This window comes from Eucyclogobius newberryi, unplaced genomic scaffold, assembly GCF_026437365.1.
Source record: "Eucyclogobius newberryi isolate DKJ021-1_F unplaced genomic scaffold, fEucNew1.0.hap1 SCAF_16, whole genome shotgun sequence".
Lineage (NCBI taxonomy): Eukaryota > Metazoa > Chordata > Actinopteri > Gobiiformes > Gobiidae > Eucyclogobius > Eucyclogobius newberryi.
This window is the reverse complement of record NW_027315790.1, coordinates 9033689-9059813: the sequence shown is the minus strand read 5'-3', so window position 1 is coordinate 9059813 and position 26125 is coordinate 9033689. Positions and strand designations below refer to the sequence as shown.

The window sequence follows — 26125 nt, the reverse complement described above, 5'->3', positions numbered from 1 at the left end:
AGAAAAACATTTCTTACAATCCGTGATGATATTTAGTGATCCCTAAACACCTACACAGCAAATCCAAATATTACTGAACGCAGCTGAATGGGGAAAGTGATCTTAGTGTACAGTCAAAGCATTAAAAACGTGTATTTTAACAAGATTTACAGAAGCGTGAAAACAAGCCGCTGTTCAGCAGGAAGTAAAACTGTAACCACGATGTGCGCATGCGCCCCAGCTTCTCCCAATCTAGGGATGTGTTTCACTCCTTAAACGGTAAGGCTTCATTTATATCTTTCTGTGCTTTATCAATGTGCTTTTTGGTGGACGATGAAGTCGTTCGGGTCACACACACGGCAGGTGTAGTTAGGTTTCATCTTTAATTCAGACAGAGCCAATCAGCCAGGCTCGTACAGAATGGTGAGGCAACGCCGTCGTCGTGCCGTTGTTTGCCGTACGTGCTGCCGCACAGGGAGACGTCATTTTGAGGGGGAGCGGATAGTTAAAATGCACTGTTACGAAGGGACGTACGGTTCATAGACAGGCGGCACGCTGCCGTCACACTCTTAATGCAACGCTGCACTCACCCTGGACCATTTACTTTACTCTTATTTATATAGATTACACAGCTAGTTACGCCCTTGCGTTAGCCATAATGGCTACCGTCAATGCTAAGCTCAGCAGCTCACATCTCTGCTTTAAAGCTGTCAACCGCCTTTGGCGGCAACGATATCTATGCGGCGTTATTTCAAATCAAATTGTACATACATTTTTTCTGGGTTTCCACACAAAACACGTTTTTCTTGTGGATAAAATTGGAACTTCCACACAAATAAATCCGACAATATTTATTTGTTACAATCCATATTTTCCACATGCTATAATTTTTCTGTTTACTTAGATTCTGTTGTTGATGAATCAAAATTAAGTGAAAAATGTAGGCCTATGTGTAGTAAGGTTTAAAGCTGTGTTGAAATGTTTCACTTTGAAATGTTTTACTTTTTACCTCAAACATGCAGCTACAAATGTAGCCTGCATAAACATCTTACATGTACTACTTTCATTGATTTGTTTGACACAAATTGTTTTCTTCTAGAGATGATCAGAAGCCTGAAAGGAAGTTGCAGAAGTGCTCCCTGCTCGTAGGAGACCATTATGGCATCACCTGAGATTACTGTGCCCAGTGTGGAAGATATGGTCATGGTGAAGATGGAAGACAGTGACCCCAACAAGACTCAAGTCATTCTACAACTCCAGCAAATCACAGGGTTTGTATGACACAACCACCTTTATAGTTTAATAACACACTCCAAGTCGTCAACCTGTATGTATGTATGTATGACTAAGGTTTTTCATGTTCTTGTCTTCTCAGAGATGAGTCAAGTGAAGCATCTGCAGCGGTCATGGCTGTTGAAGCTGCCCCAGGTAAAAGTAAACAAGTTAGACTACATACATTAAAATACTCAAATATATCATGTTCATGTTTCAAACAGGAAATACTAAAAGGTTTGATTTGAATGTAATGTTTTCAGAGCAAAGTGACGAAGAAGTAGAAATTGGCTGCCCCATCACCTGTGGCGATTGTAAAGCCGTGTTAATTTTGAAGAAATTTGTTTGTCCAGGGATAAATGTAAAGTGTGTGAAGGTATGAAATTTGTTTTACTGTTTACTAATCTACTGAGGCCTGTACTCTAAAGCGGGACTAAAAGGTTAGCTAGGTGCCTTAAAGGTGCTATATTAATACACTGTAATAATAATAATAATAATAAACCTACCGTTATACACTAATTTATGGCAGTTTTAGCATGTAAACAAGGCACTTTTAGCATGTAAACACAACAACAACGAGAGACGTGAGGTAGATGACTGTAGCTGCAACCAAGGTGCACTATGAAACTGGATTAGAGGGCTTGCAAACTTTGGGTTGGTTCACTTTCTAAAAGTTGATTCACTTTCTATCAGGGCAACTTTTGCAACATGCCGTGAAGTCATAACTTGCTCTGAACCAGGTTAAGTTTCTGTAAAAGATAAGAAGACGACTCTTTATTTCAGTGTGCACAGATTATAAAGAGGAGGAATGGTTATACATGATTATACTGGTGATTTATGGATGGAATAATTCCTTTATCCTGAAAAACAATATTATTTTAAATATGCGCTATTAAAATATACAGCATTAAACAGTATGTATTTGTGTGCATTGAGAGATAGGAATTGGCTCCAAAAAAAAATCTATCATAGAATCATGAAATTTGGCGCAGAGGTAGATGGTGACAAGAGAAGTAAAAAATATTATTACTGCAACGCTGTCCCCCCAACCAAATATTGGATCAAAATTTGCTTAGCTTGACTCGGGAGTTTTTCTAAATGACGTCCATCTTCTTCTGCTTATCCGGGTCCGGGTCGCGAGGGCATTAGTCTAAGCAGGGACTCACAGACTTCCCTCTCCCCGAACACTTCCTCCAACTCCTCCGGGGGGATCCCGAGGCGTTCCCAGGCCAGCCGAGAGACATGGTCCCTCCAGCGTGTCCTGGGTCTTCCACGGGGCCTCTTCCTGGTGGGACATGCCCGAAACACCTCCCCAGGAGGCATCCGGAACAGATGCTCGAGCCATCTCAGCTGGCTCCTCTCGACATGGAGGAGCAGCGGCTCTACTCCGAGCTCCTCCTGTGTGACTGAGCTCTTCACCGTAAACGGTGTTGATGAAGCACTGCTTCCCCCTCCTGAGGCGCCGGAACAAGGGAAACCTCAGTCACGAACTACCAAAGTACATACAGCTTATTAAAGTCTTGACCAGAGAGCAGAACACGCTAGATCACTGTTATACAACAATCAATAACGCCTTCCGTGCTGTGGCCCGGGCCGCGCTGGGCTCGTCTGATCACGTCATGGTTCACCTAATCCCCACGTATAGACAGAGGCTGAAGCTCTCCAAACCTGTTGTGAGGACTTCCAAGAGGTGGACCAATGAGGCAGTGGAGGAGCTACATGCGCTTTTGGACATTTCAGACTGGGAGGTTTTCAGAGCTGCCATAGATTGCTTGGATGAGTACATGGACACTGACGTCATACATTCGATTCTGTGAGGACAGCATTATACCAACACACACTAAAGTCACTTTCAACAATGACAAACCCTGGTTCACACCCAAACTGAGGCAGTTGAGACGGCAGAAGGAGGCAGCGCACAAGGCCGGCGATGGAGAACGCCACAAAGAGGCAGAGTATGGATTCAGCAGGGAGGTGTCGAGAGCTAGAGCCCGTTACAATATGCGTCTGAAGCAGCAGTTCTCAAACAACAACCCCACCTCTGTGTGGAGTGGGCTCCAACTTCTCACAGACTACAAGCCCCGCGCCCCCCTTCTGTAAATGACATAAAACTGGCCCAACAACTAAACTTATTCTACTGCAGATTTGACACCCTCTCCCCCACTGTGGCCACCTCTGCCAACGCCCAGAAAACAGTGGAGATGATCGTGGACTTCAGAAAAGTCAAAGCCCCCCCTCACCATCTCAGACTCCCCCATCTCCACTGTGGACTCCCTCCGCTTTCTCGGCACCACCATCACCCGAGAGTGGGGGTCCACCATCGGCTCTCTCACGAGAAGGCCTAGTAGAGTATATACTTCCTGCGGCAGCTGAGGAAAGCCAATCTGACAGCGGAGAAGATGGTGCAGTTCTACACGGCCATCATTGAGTCCATCCTCACCTCCTCTATCGCCATGTGGTACGCTGGAGCCACAGCCAGGGACAAACGGAGGCTACAGCGCATTGTGCGCTCTGCTGAGGAGGTGACCGGCCGCGAACTCCCATCTCTGCAGGACCTGTACGTTTCCAGGGCTCTGGGACGTGCAAGTCTTCTCACCCTGGACACGGACTGTTTGAGCCACTCCCCTCAGGCAGGAGGCTAAGGTCCATCCGGACCAGTACCTCCCGTCATAAGAACAGTTTCTTTCCCGCTGCCGTTGGACTCATTAACACTGCCTAAGCACCTTGCACTCATTGCACTGTTCACTTCTATTGCACTACATAACTTCATATTTTAAATGTATTATGTACATATCATGCCGTTTTTGTACGTTCAAGTGTTCGATGTTTGTTGTCTGTTGCACCGAACCACCAGGACAAGTTCCTATGTTTGTTAATTTTTGTTCATCGACAAATGGCAATAAACCCTTTTCTGATTCTGATTCTGAACATGGTGTTCGTTATGGACAATCCGTGACTAGCACAGAAGTCCAATAACGAACCGCTCGAGTTCAGATCGGGGAAGCCGTTCTTCCCGATCATCCCTCTCCAGGTGTCACTGTCATTGCCCACGTGGGCGTTAAAGTCCATTTAAAGTACCCACCACAGGCCTGGCTCCAGGATGGGGCCAATCCGGGCTATATATATATATATATATATATATATATATATATATATATATATATACAATACAATACAATACAATACAATACAATACAATACAGAATATAACCTCAATATCAGCAGACAACTGTCCTATGATTAGTGTAACTGCTATTTCTGATGACTGTTGTTTTTAGCGTATCACAATGCGTATCTCTGTATTGATACAAGTCCATGACGATATATCACGATATCAATATATTGAGCACAGCCCTAATCTGTTATGTCTCATGACTTAAGCACTGCAGTTGTGCTTTAGTCTCGTTATCAATTAATAATATTCAAATGAACTTTCGCTGTCTTGGTCACTAAATGCCAATTCCACATTGCAGTGCCTGCGTTTACTGTTAATATTTTAGTTCTTCGTATGACTGATCATCATAGAAGGTTCTGCAGTATGAGTATGCAGTCTGAAGTATCATAGGTTGGTTAAGGTTTAGTAGAGATGCTCATGCCTATGTTAGTCTGTGACTAGCAGACTAACCCAGAAACTTCTGGATAAATTCAGCCGGCTTCATAGAACAGGCCTCAGATGTTACTGATTCGTGTTCACAAAATAACTTTTTAAACATGATTTTTGTGACTAGTTTGGAGACCAGCTCATTAGCCCAAAACAGTTTGTGCATCTATCTGGGAAAGCGACTCTGAAGGACTGGAAAAGAGCCATCCGTATGAATGGAGTTATGTTGAGGTGAGTGCTCTGTCTGGTTGAGAGAAAATTTTGTTTTATTTGTTACAGAGGCATAATGGTATACTAATAACATGCATATATTTTCTAATGTAAAGTAACACTATATACACAGATATATCTATGCCAGACTTTGTTCATTGTCCTATTTGGCTGCGGTCTTGCCCACCCAGCAAAAACTTTGGACCTCACTTGCAATGTGCATCATATTAGAATAACGAAACGCTGGGTCTGTTTCATAGACTGGACATAGATTCGATGCAGTCTATGGTCCCTTTAACATGTCTCTTGACACATGGGAAACAGGTTTTAAGATAAGATAAGATATTCCTTTATTGTCCCACATGGGGAAATTTCATTGGTGCAACGCAGGTAGATACAGAGGTAGATACAGAAGAACAGATCACTTATAGGAAGTCTGAAAAACACTTTCACTAGAAGATCTCCTATAAATAAATAAAAACTCCCATAGACAAATAAATACATAAATACCATTGCATGTGATCCCGACAGTAATTGCACATGAATTGCAAATGAATTCCAACAGCAATTGCACATATGACAGAATTGCACATCAGTATTAGGTTAGGTCAGTATTGCGACGGGATAACGTGACGATCTCCGGGTAAAACGACAGTTCTCCGCAGTTTCATGAGTTCCTCCTTTGTGTAAACGCGGTACGGCGGGGGGCGGGGCACATCGCCATGACACGACGAAAACACTCAATCCAGCCAAATAAAGTCAAAACACTAATATACTAACTATATTTACAAAGTATAGGAGATAAAGCACAATAAGTGTGAGAAAGAAGAGAGAGCGTTTACACCGGGCTGCCAGCTGTACCAGCGCCTTATGACGTAGTTTTAGAACTCATTAACTTTCCCACACTGCTGGTTGCTTATAGGGTTTGCTTCCGTTATGGTGCTGAGGAGTGGCGCAGATATCATGCAGCCAATAACCATGAAATTCTCCTTTCCTTTCAGCAGCACCACTTTTGGCTGCTGTATCAGATTATTTCTGTGTCTGCATCCCTCCATTTGTGTAGTAAAGCTCTGAAACAGTCCGACACGCCACTGGGTCATCAAAGCAGTGCGCTATCTCGTGACAGTCGTGTATATATACACACTAATCAAGTCTGAAGATCCTTTGTGATGACACAAGGAATCAGCACCAAGAGTCACATAATTGAAACGTGTTGGTAATTTATTTAGACTATGTTAAGTAAAACAGGTTATTCATTTTGTTTATTGCATTGTTTTGCTTACTGTTAGTGCACGCTCACAGGACACACACTGCGCGACGTAAACGCAGGGGTTTCTGTTTGTCTGGGATTTGAGGCCTCAGCTGAATGCAGACTCGATCAGTGACAAATCCGTGATTTAAAATTTGGGTTTTACAAAGCACATATGCTGGTGTTAGTCCACAGAGACTGCAGAGCTGTACCCAGTGCGGCCAGGTCACAATGCCCCACCACCTAAGGAGCAAAGAGGACCTGAGGACATGCATGCGCTCTGTGGGAGAGTTGCCCCATGGTAGGCAGAAAGTGAGTGCAACAGGCGAGAGCGAGGTCTGTTTTGGATGTTCTTTGCCATTTTATGGCTGATATCTCTGTTGATTTTGTTTAATATAATAGAGCATGTCACCTACACTTTATCTCTGTAACTGTGCTAAAAAGATAGGAAGAAAAACTTAAATGTGAGCAGTTAAAGGACCACTTATGACTCCAATGTTAAACACAGCTCAACATTATCCTTATCTATTGCCAGAGCCACGGCAATTATTATTGTAAGCAAACCAACAACAGACTTTAACGTGACCGTGGGGAACTGTGAGGACAAAGCCTGTCTAAAAACAGCCAGATTCAGGCATGACCTGCTAGTTTTATGTAAAATGGAGCAGAGACAGCTGCCACCGCCATTAAACGAGAGACCCCTGTTCTTCAGTGAGTAATTACGTCGGATTTCCACTGTACAACACTGTGCTTAGTTTCAATTGTTCAGATTTAGGGGCATTGTTGATTGTACAGTCTTCTAGAGAGAGGCTAATGTGACGAAGTGCTGTGTCTTCTCTTATCCCACTGAAATTGACATGAATTTGAGTGTTAAAACTTCTCTGAAATGTTCTAAAACTTTGTGCGCGTGTGAGATATATATTATACACATACACATATATACTTAATAAATATGTTTTTTATTTTCCAGAAAAATGATGGATTCAGGTCAGCTGGATTTCTTCGAGCACACCACACTCTGCACCAACACATGCCGAAGCACCAAGTTTGACCTTTTAATCAACAATACAAGGTTCCCTCCTGATGGCACTGGACTCACCACTCCCACTTCTGCTCAAGGTAAACAACAGCATCAGCTCTAAAGCACATTGTAAATGACACTTTAGCTATGAAAATCAATGGTTTGTTTCTATAAATATTAGTACTGTCAATTGACTGGGGGAAAAAATCCGATTAATCACAATTTATCGCATTAAACGTGATGTATAATGCAATAATTGAAACCACTTATTATAGGCTAGTATTTAATGGTTTACAAATGGCTATGAAATATTAAGTTATAGCTTATGAAATTAGTCTAAAGACATTTTAATGTTGAATCTGTGTGGCCATACATTTTCAGGTAAATGTACGTTCCCTTTACTGTTACTTGCAGGTGTGATTGGCTCTAATGGTGACTAGAGATGCACCGATAAATTGCCCCAGTATGGCCAATATACACGTCATTGAGTTATATCGGTATTAGCCAATTGCACCTGTATCGGTCCGCAAATATTACGCTCCGAGTTCACTCTGGGTATTGTTAGGATTGTTGTTGCAAAGGTCTGCAAAGGCTAATGTTAGCTCCACTGCTAGCGCTAACTAACGGGTGAATGGCTCGTTCTAAAAAATAAAAATAAAATCTATTAATATATATATATATTAATATATATATATATTAATATATATATATATATATATATATATATATATTAATATATATATTAATATATATATATATATATTAATATATATTAATATATATATATATATTAATATATATATTAATATATATTAATATATATATATATATATATATTAATATATATATATATATATATATATATATATATATATTAATATATATATATATATATATATATATCTAGATCTAGATATTTTAGCCATGTTTTCGAAACGGGAAGAAAACAACAGCATCTATGAGTGGATAGAGGCCTTCTGTTGCTTTATTCAATCAGAACAGGCTGTAAACTTTAATCCAGTTTCTGTCTGAGTCATAAAACCCAGAAATGACAAAGTTACAGACTTTTAAAAGCTCTAGAAAAGTTTTGGACAAAACCAATTCACTTGCGGGTATTTTTTTCTCCTGAACAATCTGCTTAGACACGTTTACTCCAAATAACTTTAGTGTGAGTGGGTTTAAGAAGGATAGGAGAAGAGTCTGTCTGAAGAGACACAGGGCTGAGGGCTGCTGCTCTTACAGGAGGAGACAGAGCAACACGATGATGACACTCAGGCTGGAGAGGTTGAGAGCGATTTTAGAGTGGTAAATAAAACTGCACATTCACAGAATGGAAAAGTGTAAGGCTAATTTTACTGTAATAAAGAATAAACATACTATAGTCTTAGGGCTGCAGCTATTGATTATTTTAGTAATCGAGTAATCTATTGTAATCAATTCTTGTCTTTGATTAATCGAGTGAGCAGTTAATATTTTTTACATTCCGTAAGCCATATTATTTTTAAAAAAATAAACGTTATTGTTCACAGTAATAAACAAATAACAAATAAGGAGTTTCTGATTAAAGTAACACATTTTATTCTTAATTTCACGTATATCCCCATTCCAAACATTTCACTTCACCAGTCCAAATTGATCTGATAGAATATATATAAAGGACTACCAGTAATTCACTTGTAACTGCAAACAGTTACTGTAGCTATGAATTAACTTCTGTTTTATGTCCCATAACTTAGAATAAGAAAAGTTTGTTAAACTATATGTAAGTGATACCTGGTGTTTTGAGCTGTAACTGAAGTCATTTTGCAGTATTTGCTCCGTGTGTCGTTCGTTTTAGCCTTTCTGTTTCATAATTGCTGTCCTCTTTACTCTTTACAACAAAACTACGTTTCCCGGTCACACTCGTAAGTATAAAACATGGCGCTATCTCCTCTGTTGGGCTTTAGTTGCTGCAGGTCAGCGCTGAACAAGCTCCATGTGAAACGAAAGCGCCACCAGTCGTCCTGATACATGCAGTTTTAATTAAATATGTAAATTAAACTAACCACCAAGGCAATCAAGTAATAATCAAAGCTTTTTTGTAATAGAATTACTCGAGTCACTAAATTAATCGCTTCAGCCCTATATAGCCTACAGACTACCTATATTTAAACATGGTGTTTAACAATAACAATATCTATCAAACCTTTTCGGGTATTCAGGTATTATGTGTTCAAGCTGGTTCTATACATTTTAAAATGTATTTGATTTTGTTTTAGAATAAACATTTATTCATTTATAGCAACATTTGTCTGTTAAGATTTGTTAAAAAATAATAAAATACAAGTGTTTAGAATAACCAAACAACGTACAGTCTGTGTAATTGCTAATTCTTCCAGAATAAGAATTTGGGGCAAATAACCTTGGATATGATTCGGGAACTTGAAAACACATCCAGGAAATTAGCAGACAACAGAAACCAATCTTGGATGCAGACAGAACAATATGATCCCGAAGAGCTTACAGATTAAACCACCAGGAAAAGGACACCGAGCAGAGAAGATCTGGTGAAGAAACTTGACGTCGATGCTTAGTTATAGATGGGCTGCAAAGTTAATTGTAATTGTGCTTTCAAGTCGTCGTCGGCCGTTAGTATCCAAGTCTTAATATATTCAGATACTATTAAGAAAAAACAACAACAATTTTTAAAAAGAATTACGCTCTTTTGCTGCTGCCATCTTTTTGCCTTCACATAACCCGGAAGTGTGACGTCACTCCGGGAGATAGCTAGCCAACATGGGGGATATTTACACTGAAGTGGACAGCGATAGCGACCAAAATACGAGTGAATCCTCGTCAAGTGAGAGGATTCCAACGGATGACAAACAGCATCCAGTTGAAGAACAGGTCCAGCAGCTGCTGCCTCATATGTTTGAGCCTGACGCCTCGTCGTACGATGAAAATAGAGCGGATGAGAATGATGATGAGGAGACTTGACTGAGATGGCGGCTGGACATCGACAGACTTTCTGAATGGTGCGTGTTAAACTGGAATATTTCCCATGAAATTATGTGAAATACAATGATGACGAGGTTCCTTACTGTATTAGTTTGAAACTGCAAATTACTAGTTAAACTGTTCTACCCCACAAGTCCGAAGGTTCACTAGTCCAATAGTCGCATTCTCTAAAGTGTGGATGATGGAGTCCGCGCTTGCCGTTGTGTTGCACCGCAATATCCACAGCGCGGCGAACACCAGAATCAGCGTTTCCATCTCGGGTCAGAGTTAGAATGCACATCCAGACTGGCGCCGTCGCCTTTCACCGCCGGTAGAATCCACGGATGCCGCGGGAGTGTCGGCGAGGCGCGAGGTAAATCCCAAAATCAGACGAACAGTATTCTAGGCGGCACGGTGAGCCCGGGGAAAGCGCGGCGGGAGGTGGGGAGAGAACGCAAAAGAGCCCGGTGTGAGTCCGCTGCGCTGGAGGAGAGATCCAGAGCCTTGGGACATGTGAACTTTCGGACTTGTGGGTAGCCACCGGTGACTGACTTGAAAACGGGAGTTGAGAACGTGCCGTGGCTCGATTCAATTTCATATCAAATCCATTCAACTTCCTGGTATAATTATTACAACCAGTAATATGCATAAAGTGAGCACTCTCACCGTCAACAACAACATACCATCATGCACATGGCGTCAGTCAGACAGCCGCATACGGCGGCTACGAAACCACAGACAACTGCCTTGATGTGAAAATATCTTGCAACTTACTTTTTCGAATATCCAAGTAGATATTTCACGAGGTTTAGGAAACTGTCTTCCATGAAATATCGGTAGCATAACATCGGACCAGACTTGCCATACATCGCCGATTTGGGATTCTAAAACATTCTCTTGGTACAGACAAATTGTTCCAACCTGCGGTTTGGGCCACACTACGCATAATCATTTAACTTTTGTTTAATCTTGTGAGACACTTACTCATACTAATCTTATTAAATTAATATTTGTAAATGTTTTGTAGGTCAGGCAATTCTCGGTAATGGTGGCACAGGGGGAGATGTCCAAACAGAAAGTCTGAGTGCCAAGATGGAGTGGATCTCTGGGGACAACACAGAGAAATCCAGTGAGATCTCAGGTCAGTTACACCTCAAATTATTGACATATTGACAGAAATGTATGTCTCAATATCATTGTTCATGATTGAATATATATCTTATAAATTTGAATATACAGCTCCTTGGCAAACTTTTATGTTTGAACTCACAGACCGCTTGCCCCGGTCCTTTACAGGGACACAAAGTTGAGTTTTTTTTTTTTTTTTACAGTTTTTGGGTGCATTTGCACTAAAATTGCTGATCACTGCAGAGGCCAAATCACACGTTTTTGAAAGAAGCTAACAGAGATCTGTGAATGTCTTTTACTGAAAACATGAGTCTAAGAAGGCCTAGGATAAATCCTCACCGTGGACACACATTGGACGGCATATGCAAAATGTACTTTTTTGAGCTTTTAACCATAAAATCAAACAGAAATAACATTTAGATTCTTTCATGCTAATTTAATGAATTGTGGTCAGAAAGTCTTCTACACTCTGACCGGCAAAAAAACTTTTCTCAATTTATTTACATGGCTCTAAGTATCTAATCACGATCACAGCGTGCTGAACCAGCGGGTCCAGAGTTGCAATTTAGGCTGTGTTTATATCTTTTACTGAATAAAAATCTCCAGTCAGTCTACTGTGTTCGCGTATAGTTGAAGCCAAACCTAACATGATCCCATATCCAATAAAATCCTTCTGCTGCTGAGCCTTGGTAAAAGCACAATCCCCAAATAAATTGTGTCGAGTGCGTTTGCATAAAGATGCATCCAAACAAATCAGCGTAAAGTTCACCATGATCCTCATTTGTTCAGGTAAACAACTCGGGCCGCCCTGCCTTTGTTATAAGAGACGTTTCCCCGGCAATGCCAGCAGAGTCATTTCATTCGCCGCTCCGCGTATTTGGACCGGAGCGAAAACGCAGTGGACGTTTTTTGTTGTTTATTTGTTTATGCTGCACACAGGGAAAGCGAAAGTGGAACTTAAGAGCATGTTGATCCATGTGAGCTGAGTTGTGTGGATCTAGTTCATTTGTTTGCACATTTGTTTTGAGCTATAACTGAACAGACGTTCATACAAGAAGGCCTACGTTTTAAAATAAGCTTTAATAAATGTATACATGCACAAATGAGGATTGACTTCAACTTTACACACACTGCAGACTTCATTAAGCACAACACCCAGATGCAGAAAGTGTTTTCGGGTGGATATAAATTGCAACTCTTTTGTTCCTTGCCTGTTTACTGGTAAGATTACACACTGCACTTTGTAAGGGTAAATGTAGGACTATGTCAAAACGTGACTCCTGTTTGTGCCATTTGTTTCTGCGAGATGTGATTTGTGCGCACCTACGCTGCTGTTAAAGTTGTATTTATTGCCACTTTTTAATAACACAGACGTTTAACAAGACAGTAACTTTTTTGTATTATTCGTTTGTAACCATGTGGCTTAATGTTAATACTAAACGATGACGCCAAAACCCAACCCCCTCAGGGGTAAGTCAGAGAGAGAAAGAAGACAAAAAAGAGGGCTCATCTCTAGCCTAGCAATGCGTAGCTAAGCCACTGAACAAAGACATTCATGAGATACGCCCGCAGAAGCTAACTTTTCTCTCCCTTAAATAAGAATTCTGTGCCCGTTTTTAGACGTGATTAAAACTGCATCATGCAAACTCAAGCAAAGGACCTTTTTTCAACTTTTCAAGTCTAGGACAGTCTCTTAAGACCAGCCTCACCTTTGAATCAGTGCAACAGCCCTTTTTATCTGAGGAACGCCTCAGAGCCAAGGAGAACGCAGAGCACTTAACCTGATCCACTGCTTCTTTGGCCTGACACCGTCAGAGCCTGGAGCTCCAGAGCAGCCATGCTCTGACCAGCGTGTGGACCGAGCTGCAGCAGGACCCCTGAGTGAACCCTCGGGGCGACTCGGACAACATAGAGGCTCATATCCTGAGGATCACAGCTTCTGGTTCCGGTCGTAAAAATGCATTTCACAGCTTTGCTGATAATATCATATTAGAATTAACTCTTAACACACAACTAGATAAATCTGGAACTATCATGTCTAGCGTCTCCATCTGTTATCGACTCGTTTGCATATTCCAAATTCATATATCTGTTTAATTATTTGGTCAATAAATCTTCATAAACCACATTTGGTAAAGTGTTCATTCTTTTTCAGAAAAAGGGTCAATGCCATGGTTACGTTCTCACAAACCATCAGATTAACGAGCAAATCAAATTTTAATAAATTAATAATTTATAGAATTTTTAAATGCCCCAAAATACTCTTACAATATGATAAACATAACCACACCTGTGTTTGTGTTTATGTTTGAACTCTTGAAACAATTCTTTAATCAATATCAAAGGGAACAAGCGGTAGAAAATGGATGGATGGATATCAACTTCGAATGTAACCTTCTCTCATAAGTGGGAGGACATGAATAACATTACAGTACCGGTACTTGTACTAGTAAGAATCCCCTACAAGTAATACACCTTTTATTTGGTTGAGAATGTAAGAAGAATCATGGTACAAGATACTTGCTCTGTTGTTTTGCTGCTTCTCAGAAACATCAAAAATATTTGCCATTCTTCCCATGTTGTGTGTTCAAGCAGACGACACCCTGAACTTCTGGAAGGGCATTGCAGACGTGGGTTTGTTGGGTGAAGTAGTGACCAATATCAACACTGAGCTGCTGGCACTGCTCAATGGAGTGCAGCAGCGGAGTGAGCCAGGCGTTTTACAGGACACAGGTACACACTTGCTCTACACACAGTACACATGCAGTACACTTAACTCCATAGTGACAAGTTTACTTTCATTCTATAATTTCTGTGACATCATTTCAGTCATTGCAGATAGAGTGCAAGTACCTGTCTAAATATGGACTGTGTTTGAAGGAAATCATCAAATATGAAATCCACAAATGTTGAACCTTATCACACATTGCCATAATAATATTGTTTCTTCAAGTTCTTCCAAGACAACAATATTGACAACTGTCACTCTTTTTTTAAACTATAGTGGCAAAAATATTTCACCTAAGTTTATATGTCCTGACTAAAAGGGCATTGAACGTTGTCAGTTTTTTCACTATTAAACATTTATATGGACAGAGTAGTAATTTCTATTAGATAGAATCATCTTCAAAATGTCACGCACTGATTGTAGCTATGGAAGGAACGAACATACTCAGCTGCTATTGGCCCTTTTGTGTGTCTGTGGTAAATATCAATCATAGTTTTAGTCAAGTTGGCAGTTTGTGAATAAAAGTTGAAAGAAGTAGCGCTGTGTGCTAAAACGGAATCCCTATCTAATTAATCAAATTTCATCCAAAATGCAGAGACAATTAACATGCAAGACAGTTTAAATCAACAACACAATAGCTATGATTAGACTAAATGAATGACACGTTCTGGTCCCTTGTTTATTGTAAGATTGAAATTTTATTTGTGCTGATGATTATGCCCCAACTAACCCATTGTTTGTTAAATTAAATTCATTGAGAGTTAGTTGATTTAGTTGATAGTTGATTTAGATTTAGCTGTATTCAGGAGAGGTTCAAACAACAGAGAAATTTGATAAAATCTCAGAGCAACTGGTGTATAGGGATGTAACAATACCCGAAGTATGGTATCGCCAAATGTTGCACAATAATATCATAGGCACAATGTATTGAATTATATATTTTTTTGCCTAAATGTATTGATTTGTTGCAGCAGCAGCTAAAGAAACAGATCATTGTATAGACCTTTGTTCTGTGCAGACTTGAAGAAATATCTTACTAAGCACTTGTATCTTAATTCTTTGGAATATATACATCATTCTAATAGCCTCTCTACAATAAATAAAAACAATGATAAAGAAATGGGTTTTGTACTGTGAAATTAATATCGTAATAATATTGTACCATGATATTTGCATAATGTTACATCACTAAAACAATAAGGCCAGGACTAGTACTAAATGTAGATGTTTGTCAGTTAGATAAGTAAACCCATGGAATACTCTGACTTACCCATAAAAAACGATCTATATCAATAATTAAAAAAAACAAAATAGATGTGATTGGAAGATACACAGCATTAGAATGACCTTTTACCCGTTTAATTCAAATAATACAAAAAAACTAATAGAAGGTGATTGTATGGTTTAATATGATAATTTGTGGTAGTATTTATGGAATGTGATCATTGGGATTTGTGAATCGTTATTGGTAATCATTTACACTAAATCATTTCTGGTTTTGTTTTACATTTTGCTGCTTACCAATTGTTGATGATGTTTATGTTAATGGTTTGGCATTAATAAGTGTAGTAGTTCAGCCAAAACCTCTTTGGTCATTTAAACTAAGGCTGAAACATGTGAATCAATTAATTGCAACTAATATTATATTGAAACAATGGTCAACTAATTTAGTAATCGAATAATGGTTCGAATTGTTCGAACAGTGGAGGAGCTACGTGCGTGTTTGGACATTACAGACTGGGAGGTTTTCAGAGCTGCCACAGATAGTTTGAATGAGTACACGGACACTGTGGCGTCATACATTCGATTCTGTGAGGACAGCATTATACCATCACACACCAAAATCACATTCAACAACGATAAACCTTGGTTCACACCAAAACTGAGGCAGTTGAGGCAGCAGAAGTAGGCAGCGCACAGGGCCGGTGAGCGCTACAAAGATGCAAAGTACAGCTTTAGCAGGGAGGTGTCGAGAGCTAGTTCTCGGCACAATACGCGTCTGATGCAGCAGTTCTCCAACAACAACCCCGCTGTGTGGAGTGGGCTCCCACTTCTCGCCAATTACAAGCCCAGAGCCCCCGTTTCCGCAGAAGACAGAAAACTGCCCCAGCAACTCGACTCCTTTTACTGTAGATTTGACACTCCCACCCCCACTGTGGCCACCTCTGCCAACCCACCTCCCCCACCACTCTCACAGTTCAGGAACAAGCTTTACTATTTATTGACTATTTTGGAAATTCAACCCACAAAAAGCTGCTGAACCAGCCACCTTAAAGGAATAAGATTTTTCGCCAATTTGAGAACTCAAGCGACTGTGTGTCCCTTTTTAAAAATGCGCATGCGCGCACTCACCCCCCACCCTCCTGTTGTTTCCAAACCTCGTGCGGAAGCATGCAACAGCCCTGCTGCTACACGTACGTTTGTTTATTAGCGCGACGGATCGCATCACATTTTAACACCTCCCTGGAGTCATGCCATGTCCCGGCCTGCTTCAAGTCGTCCATCATTGTCTCTGTCCCCAAGTAGCCCCAGATCACTGGACTTAATGTCTACAGACCTGTGGCGCTGACGTCTGTAGTCATGAGGTCATTTGAGCGCCTGGTCTTGCCCCACCTCAAGTCCTTCACCTGCCCCTGCTGGACCCCTGCAGTTCGCTTACAGAGCCAACAGGTCTGTGGACGACGCCATCAATCTGGCACTCCACTTCATTCTGCAGCATCTGGGCTCCCCGGGAACCTAAGCCAGGATCCTGTTTGTAGACTTCAGCTCGGCATTCAACACCATCCTCCCTGCTCTGCTCTAGGACAAGCTCTCCCAGCTCAACGTGCCTGCCTCCACCTGCAGGTGGATCACTGACTTCCTGACAAATTGGAGGCAGTGCAGCTGGGGAAGAATGTCTTAGACAATCAGCACAGGAGCTCAACAGGGCTGTGTACTTTCTCCCCTGCTCTTCTCCCTGTACACAAACTGCTGCACCTCCAGCCATGACTCCATAAAATTAATCAAGTTTGCGGACGACACCACCCTCATCGGGCTCATCTCGGACGGGGATGAGTCTGTCTACAGGAGGGAGGTGGACCGTCTGTTGTCCTGTTGCAGCGTTAACAACCTGGAGTTCAATGCCCAGAAGACAGTGGAGATGGTCCCCCCCCACACCATCACAGACTCCCCCATCACCACTGTCGACTCCCTCCGTTTTCTCAGCACCACCATCACCCAGGACCTCAAGTGGGAGCTCACGATCAGCTCCTTCATCAAGAAGGCCCAGCAGAGGATGTACTTCCTGCGGCAGCTGAGGAAATTGGAGCTGCCAGCAGAGATGATGGTGCAGTTCTACACGGCCATCATTGAGTCCATCCTCACCACCTCCATCACCGTGTGGTACGCTGGAGCCACAGCCAGGGACAAACAGAGACTACAGCGCATTGTGCGCTCTGCAGAGAAGGTGATTGGCTGCAGACTTCAATCTCCGCCAGACCTGTACGTCTCCAGGGCTCTGAGACGTGCAGGTCCGATCACAGCCAACCCTTCTCACCCTGGACATGGTCAGAACCTCCCGCCACAAGAACAGTTTCTTTCCCTCTGCCTTTGGACTCATGAACACTTCTTAAACACTGTTACTTTAACCATAATTTAATCACTCACAGCACTGTTCACTTTCTGCACTACATATGTATATCTGTACAACTGTAAATTTGTGTACATATTAAGCCTACCGGTATTTTTTACTTTTATTCTTTTATCTGATAGCTTGTTATTCTTATCCCATAGTAGACTTAAATTGTTCCTTTTTTATTTATTCATTGTTCATTGTTTTATGTTGCATTGAATCACCAAGACAAGTTTCTATGTTTGTGAATTTTGTTCATTGACAATGGCAATAAACCCATTCTGATTCTGATCATCTACTACTACTACTACTACTACTATTACTACTATTACTACTATTACTACTACTATTACATTACTACTACTATTACTATTACTACTACTACTACTATTACTACTATTATTACACCTGGAGAATCCATCTACTTCTAGAATAAAATGATATACGTTTAACTTAAATTTTAGCCGAAAGCACTGAAATACAAATACATGTAACATGAGTTGGAAAGGCGTGCAGCTGAATCTCCTTTCTAAACGAGTGACCCTGTGCTTGATTGCCGCACTGATCTCAGATTCCTGTCTGGTAGAGGTGGCTGTGCTCAGTAATCTTGCCCAAGTATTCGGCCTGTTGGACACAGTCAAGAAGCTCCTGGAGCGGAGGAGAGGGCAGACAGACCCCAGCCAGGAGGACGAGCTCCGGCTTCTCAGCAGTGAGTACACATCCCAATTAAGGAAAAATTGTCATTGAGACAAGAATCTTGGATGAGAGTTGAAACGCCTTGTTTTTAAAAAAAACTGTATCCATATGACTACAACTGTATGTTTTTCTACAATGGAATAATACTAGACAAATGTTTCTCATTATTTGTTTGGGATTGGCTCTGCAAACTTGTCACGTTAATCTTATAGTTTAAAGTAACATTAAATGACAAGAATCACGCTTTTGGAGTGGAATAATATACAGTCACGGAGGAGTGGCTTAAAGTGGGAGTGACCTTAAGGCTGGCTAAATCGTAATCAAACTGATTATTATTATTACTAATTTGAACAATTTTAACTTAAACCAGCACAACAGCATGTGTAACCATTACAAAATATGACAACATTGTCAATTAATCTACACACATCAATAGCAGGTACAAAGGAAATGTATATTATGGTACATATAGCATAAGCATAACTCATTTCTAAAGACGGTTCATAAGCCATCTGTTTAACAAACCTGGTTTACGGTAATTACAGATTTGAATCCCATAGTGAAACATAGAGTCAGTTTAAATGAGAAATATAGCAAGTTGAGGACTTTAAGGATATAAATTCACCACAGGGTCCAGTCTTTGGAATGTAACTATTTGCTGGGACAAGGCTGAGAATACATTTTCCTCGCTGTTATCATAGAGACGTTTCCCAGGTCTGAGGGTCAAAGGCAGTTCACATTCCATTCCGAAACCTTTCGGCTTTGTTTTGCAATAGTGATGTAATTGTTTTGAATTACAGTGTCCAGATAATGTCTTTTTTAAAGATCTTGGTACACTGATTCTGTTCACATTTTAAAAGTGTCCAGGAAAATTGACAAAAAGACTAAAATAGGCCTAATAACTGATGAACTAATACAAGGATTACATGTATTTCAAAACATGTTTGTACCAATCATAATGACCCATCCTAGCAGTTATTCAGAATAAGACATGATATTAAATGTTTGTGGAGGAAATTCTGGTACTAAAAGTGCAGCCTTTGCAATTTGCTAATTGTGTCCATTCAAATCGGGACCTACACAATCATGCCTACACATAATAATTCAAAGTGCTATACAGAACAAGGAAAGATGCATTAAAATCCCATAATAAATAAACAAAAATAATCATTATAAAATGTAATCTAAAACAGAAGAAAATTTACTTTAAAACTACATTGAGTAAAAGTTTATAAACTACAACTGAAATTTTGCACCTCGATATCAATTGAATTGCTTTCCTCAGACTTTTTGTTTTTAATCGTAGATCTGGAGATCCAGTTGGAGGAGCAGAAGAAGCAGCAGCAGGTGAGGGCTCTACTGTCTTGCCCCCAGCCACCGAAAATCAAGACCCCCACAAAACGCCCCACCAAACGGCCCCGCCTGACCCGGCCGGCCTCCGCCACCACCCTGCAGGCCACCACCCTCCAGCCGCAGCAGTTCACTGTGCTCTCACCCATTTCGCTGACTTCCATGGGGCAGCCGCTGACGATGGCTGGGCTGCCTATTGCCTCCCTGGCCCAGTCACCCAACACGGTCACTCTGCTGCCCGCAGGCTCGCAGTTTTTTACCCGCTACATGGTGACGGGCAGCGACGGGAAGACCGACACCATTACGTTGCATCCTTCATCTGGACTCACTCTGGTGGGTCATCATTCTTATGGAGAGATTTGTGTCTGTAGTTACTTATAGGAAATGTAAATTAGATTATATTAGACATAATCTATATAATATATTTGCTGTATGTAGGTTATTGAGTAAAACACCTGTGTTTATCCACTTCTACCTCTGTGGGGAAACTGAATTAAATAGAGCACATTGTAGGCATTAATTAATCTTCCATATATAATACAAGATTTTTTGTGTGTGCAAGAAAAAAAGAAAATCTTTCCCCTGCTTTCATACTAGATCGGATTTAGGACGAGGACCATTTTAAAAAGGCACACAGACTTTTCTTGGATTAAGACTACACTTGCAGTAACTGACTTCCAAAACCTGGTTCAAGTCATATCCATTTGAGTGGGGATCTAAGATGAGAAGGCTAAATGCCGGCCTCTCAGGGTAAATTATTATCCAATGCAAAATAAAAGTCCAAATCAAACGCCTGAAACTATTTACAGTGCAGCAAGTGGCACCGAGGACAAAACTCTGATTAAAGATCTAGAAAATTACCTTGAATCTTGGGCTGCAACTATCGATTATTATAGTAATCGTGTAATCTATTGATTCTTTCTTAGATTAATCGAGTAATTGGTAAAAAAAAAAATTGTACATTCTGTAAACCATTTAGTGGTGGCTGCATTTTGCCGTTTGCGGCGTTGGCTCTGTGTCATTGCGAACTATCTGTTTCATAACAGATTATTATAACATGATCGCGGTTGTTCGTGCTATTTCCATGGACGTATTGGCTGTTTCAAGGCGCAACAAAGGAGAGGGCAGCGTGTTTTAAACGTACAAGTGTGACTAGGAATCATAGTTGTGTGGGGTAGCGCCGGGGAGCACATGTGTGAGGCGGGGGGGTCCGCGGTGGTGGGGCGAGGACGCTGGGGCTGGGTTGGGCGGAGCTAGTTGCGGTGGTTTAAGTGGCAGCTCTTTCACACTGCAAAACTCTTCCCGATGACACTCGTGAGTTTAAAACACGCGGATTGTCGGGCTTCCAGAGGACACTAAAGGGAAAGATGTGGTCGGGTTTATGGATCCCAGAATATCTAAACTTCCAAGAAAAGCCGAGAAAATAAATCTTGACAGTGCATATACATTTTATTTTCTTCCTAAAGGAGGTAGGACCAGAAAAGGTTTGAGATGCCCTGACTTAGAACATGAAAAATTAAGAGTTTAGTATTCCTAGTACAGAGGCAAACATTAAAGGGGAATGGCCATTTGGTCTCGAGCTAAATAACCTTGGAACAAAGTTTTGAACACAAAGATAAATATGGCAGATTTGTCTTTGTCAAAAGAATTATTAAAGGCGTAATGGACGATTTTTCGCCGTGCGGAAGCAGAGAAAAGCCTTGCTGCTAGACGTGCGTTTGTTTATAAGCGCGACGGATCGCATCGCATCTTTCGTCTCCGTAGATTTTCGTCTCTTCTGAGACAGCTCGAACTGTCTTTCTCTGTCTTAATTTTGTCCTGTACACTGAGGGAACTATATTATGATAGATCCATGCGCTTAGACACAGGGAAACGTGCTGTTCTCCTGAGGACGAGCCAGAACGAGGCTGCAGGTGAGCAGTAGGTGCGTTCTATGATTGATACGTCTAATTGGCAGTCCACGCCACGAGGAAATGAGATTCAGATTTGGCGCCAAAAAATCGTCCATTACGCCTTTAATGGAAGTGTATTTATTTTGATATGTATATGCCCCCCCAAGAAGCGGCCTCAGTTTCTATACTTCTATACTAAGTTGTAGATCTGAATGCAAACCACTCTTGAGGTAACCCTTTTCTGTGGCAGTGACTGGAACTTACTTGTTCAGGAAGTACTAGTAAATCAATAAATAATACATTTTACAAATTAATTCATAATATAGGATTAAGCAATATCTGGAGAGGGATAAATCCTAATGTATGTCAATATACATATTTTTCCAACACTCATAAAATCTAGAATAGACTACTTTCTTTATTTTCAACAAAGATGGGTAGAAGATTATTGAGGTAGACATAGTTACAATAGATCTAGGTCAGGGGTCTCCAATTATATTTTCCAGGGGGCCAGATTTCTCCAGAGGGCTATGGTCCAGGGGTCAGACTACAAAATCACACCACATTTTTATGTTTTATCTCTATAAGATCCAAAAACAACTCACAGTGGCACAATTCAACAACAGAAATCCACATAGGACTTAACTTTCAGAGTAGTAAAAATATCATAACAATATTGCATGGCTAAAAACAGGACAAAGGCACTAAAATCCAGGCAAGGCAAACTCTGTGTTTACCAGAAACCTGACTTGACAAGAGCAAAGTAGGACTAAAGTAGGTCTAAAACAGGACTAAAGCAGGACTAAAACGGCACTGCAGGACTAAAGTAGGACTAAAGCAGGACAGAATCAGGTCGAAGACAGGACTGAGATTATGCTTTTACTACACGTTTATGGGTGGATTATGGCAGATTGGATAGTATTTTCGTTTTGGCTGCATCTTAACATGGACTCTATTGGGCTGCGTCTTCTCGCTGATTTTAACCACGCCACATTTACTTGCGGTTTACATGTTTACCTGGACCAAGGTTGAGGATGACTACAGCCAAGTATTAATCATGTCCCTTTTGGCTTCAACGCGGACAACAGACTGTGACGTGGATTTAGGCACAGCATGCAGACTGTGGACAACTCTGGACATGGCTTATAGTAACATAGTGAAAGTTTTCTTAAAAGGCAGATAGTATGGAAAACATCCAACAGATAAATTATGCAGGGCATGTGTGCAAAACTTCATTAAAAGGTAAATTATTATTATTATTTTTAGTATACATGGATGGCAACAAACACAATACATTTTTTTTTTAAAAAAACAGTTGGACACTGTAAGAAAAATAAGACATTTTGACTTGCATTAAAAAAAACTGACTTGTACGACACATTAGCTGGTAATTCTGCGTGTTGTTGACTATAGGTGTTTTTCAGATGTTATAATGCTGTTTGTAATAATTTTTAAAAACATTTTAAACCTGCTTTTCTTTTATCCACGCACTGATTCTATGTGCAGGACTCGAGCCAGCTAGGGACCATGATGAACCCAGTCGAGCTGGTGCAGCTGAGCCAGCAGAGCGGAAGCACTGAGATGGTGCCCCTGGACGGACAGGTGGTGATGCAGCAAGACGACAACATGCAGGATCAGGCTTTGGGAGTCATGGAGCTCCAGCTGACTGGGGACGCCAGTAAAGACAACATGATGGTCCAGAGCGGCATGGAGGTCACAATGGCAACGGAGGAGGAGGAGTCGCAGTGCCAAACACAGGAGGGGCAGTCTGACACAACCCAGGGGCTGCAGTTGGACGCCAACGGACAGTTACAGAGCGTACAAATAGTGGTGTTAGAAAACTAGAACACTCAAACGTTTTCATTGTTTGGAGCAGTTTGGCCTGTGCTTCGTAAATACACAGAAATGGCATTGGCTTCTGATCAAGTGCAAGTGTAGCCAATTCCCTCTTTTGGTGTGTTCCTCACCCCCACTTTTGTTCTTTGTATGGAAAAGCAGAGGACCAGATGTTTTATTTGTGCCTCTTGCAGTTTTGTAATGTAAGAAGCATTCCAGTTTACTTCAACAAGGTCACGACTTTTGTTTATTGTATAAAAAAAAGTCACTCCATGCTGAAACTGGTGACATGATTAAATGAAGACCAAAGCTGTGTGTAACTGGAAATGTCCGTTTGGCTTCTTTAGAACAATCAAGAGGAGAATGCACTATCAGCGTCAACATGCAGGGTTCACCAGTGCTGTTCAGGCAAAAGTCTCCTATTCAGAAGCCTCATTTTCACCAAGTGCTTTAACTAAGACAACTAAAGACATTTTCTTTGGAACTAAACTTAAAAAAATAGATTTGCTGATTTACATCAGCTGAGCAGTAAGGCATAAGCAAGGACTGCACTGTCCAGGGTGGGAAATTAAATTTACATTGCCATGACAAATCATTACCAATAGTGTGTGAAGATTAAAATGTATATAATCCTCTCTGTATTAGCATTGTCAAAATTATTAAAAATCACACAAATTTATACTAAAACTAGAAGGATCTTGCGCTTTATCAGAACTAGTATAAGATAATGTAATACAAAAAGTAATGTTAAATTGTGTTGAAAATGCAAATGTCTTAAAACAACAACATATTTTTCTTCTCAAAATTTCAACCGTAGTTGCAGTATATATTATTTGTTTTCCTCTATATGAAAAATGCATCTTTTAAATATTAAATGCGTAGATTTTCAAGCCCTCATAGTCAACGAGCTGAATCTTTAATCTTTGCTGTGAAATTATTCACTGCAAATTTTACCCTCTGAATTAAAATGCAGCATTTGAGGGCTTGATAATCAATGCATTGATTTCTTTTCAAGTGTAAATCTTCATTTAGAATTTTTGAAAAAGATAAAATTTTATTTAATTTTTTCAGGCTTGATAATTCAGAGTTCAACAGTATGGAGGATTCCAAATCCGATTAAACAAATTTCATATTGAATGTCATTGTATCAAAGTGAAGTTTTACATTTTAGTATTGCGAGTAAAGAATATACAATACGAAATACAATTCTCATCTGGGAAAAAAAGGCCTTTGGAGTAAGGTAATTGTACAGTCAAAAAAAGACTCAGCTAAAAATTAGATTATATGTGTCGTTTAATTTAACAAATTTCAATTTAGATAACCGGGTTTATTTATTTATTTATTTGAGACAGGGACACCATACACATTAATCATATCAGGAGAAATGAATTGTAACAGCCGTAGCATTAGCTCAAGCTAATTTCCACCTGTACTCCCTGGGACGTTATTAGGTCCCACTGAGCCCATTGTATATGTTTTTTATGGGTGCACTTGGAGAACATGCAAATTCCACACAGAAAGACCTTGTTGTGAATCGAGAGCACTACCGTGCCCCACTGTATAGAATCGTACCTTGGTGAAAATGAGGCTTCCCAGACCCATGGCCTGTCGATGCCTGCGGTCTTCACTCTTACCAGGTTCAGTGTTGAAGTTTCCGTTTGGGATTATTGCACTGTTTATTGTGTTGTAGTGTCACATCTTAAACTCTGGCAGATGTAAGGTTTTTGCACATTGTGGTGGTCACCTTTTCCAGTCCACTCCAGATGATTTTGCAATCTTGTTGCCTGCTCTGCTCCCTTAACATTTCTTTAGCCACGGCTTGGGCAGAATGTCATCTGTGTATAGTCCAACAAAATTGATGAGCTCTCACTGGAATTGCTTTTCTTCTGTATTTAAGATTTTGTTTGGAGTGCTTTCCTGACTGAATTTGTGGAGGAGATATTCTTTTTTAAATATTTGTTTCTTTTACAGTATGTCAAATGATTTACTGGGCCATGGTAGGTGAAGATCATTCTTATGTTACGCTTGGTATGCTTGTATTTTACATTTGTATATTAGTGTCTTAATGTATTTATTAGTTTGCAAGCTGAAAACCTACCAACATGAATAATGTAATTTTATGCTAACAACACCAACTGAAAACCTGTTGACTCATTTTCAAATATTTAATTTAAAAGAGAATATTTACACAATGAATTTGTAATGTGTTTTATTAAGAGATTAAAAAGGCTAAAATGTTGGTTATATTTAATGCCACTAGAGGGTGCTGTCTGCTCACATTACATTGGACTAGAAGGGAGTTAACGGCTGGAGGAGAGTGTTTCAGATTTTAATTAAATGCATACAGTCCGGAATGGAGGCAAAAGTGAAGTGAAACATGGTAGAAACTGGGATTAACCTCCAGAATATCGCCCTGTGTTAAAAAAAAACAAGGTGTTTTGTCAAAAGCAAAAGCACTCTGACACATGTGAGCAGTATCAGAGCCTGGTTTAAACACATTACTAATGGATTTTTTTTTATGGATTTGGTTTATTTAATATGAGATTATGACAGACATTTAGTATTTTTTTATGAAGA

At 40.4% G+C, this 26125-nt stretch overlaps 1 protein-coding gene across 2 annotated transcripts; it reads left to right on the top strand.

Annotated features, from left to right (window-relative positions):
* Positions 1-115: 115 nt before the first annotated feature.
* gmeb1 (glucocorticoid modulatory element binding protein 1) lies at positions 116-25799 on the top strand. Of its 2 annotated transcripts, none has more exons than XM_072447390.1 (11): positions 116-258; positions 1079-1250; positions 1355-1407; positions 1515-1627; positions 4980-5083; positions 7282-7430; positions 11336-11449; positions 14032-14169; positions 18361-18483; positions 19777-20153; positions 23219-25799. In XM_072447390.1, exons 2-11 carry the CDS (start codon positions 1138-1140, stop codon positions 23555-23557), a joined length of 1623 nt encoding a protein of 540 aa, XP_072303491.1. In that variant the 5' UTR covers positions 116-258; positions 1079-1137; the 3' UTR covers positions 23558-25799. The 2 variants fall into 2 exon arrangements, with proteins under 2 accessions (XP_072303491.1, XP_072303490.1); XM_072447389.1 differs by having other exon boundaries at positions 18346-18483.
* Positions 25800-26125: the final 326 nt, after the last annotated feature.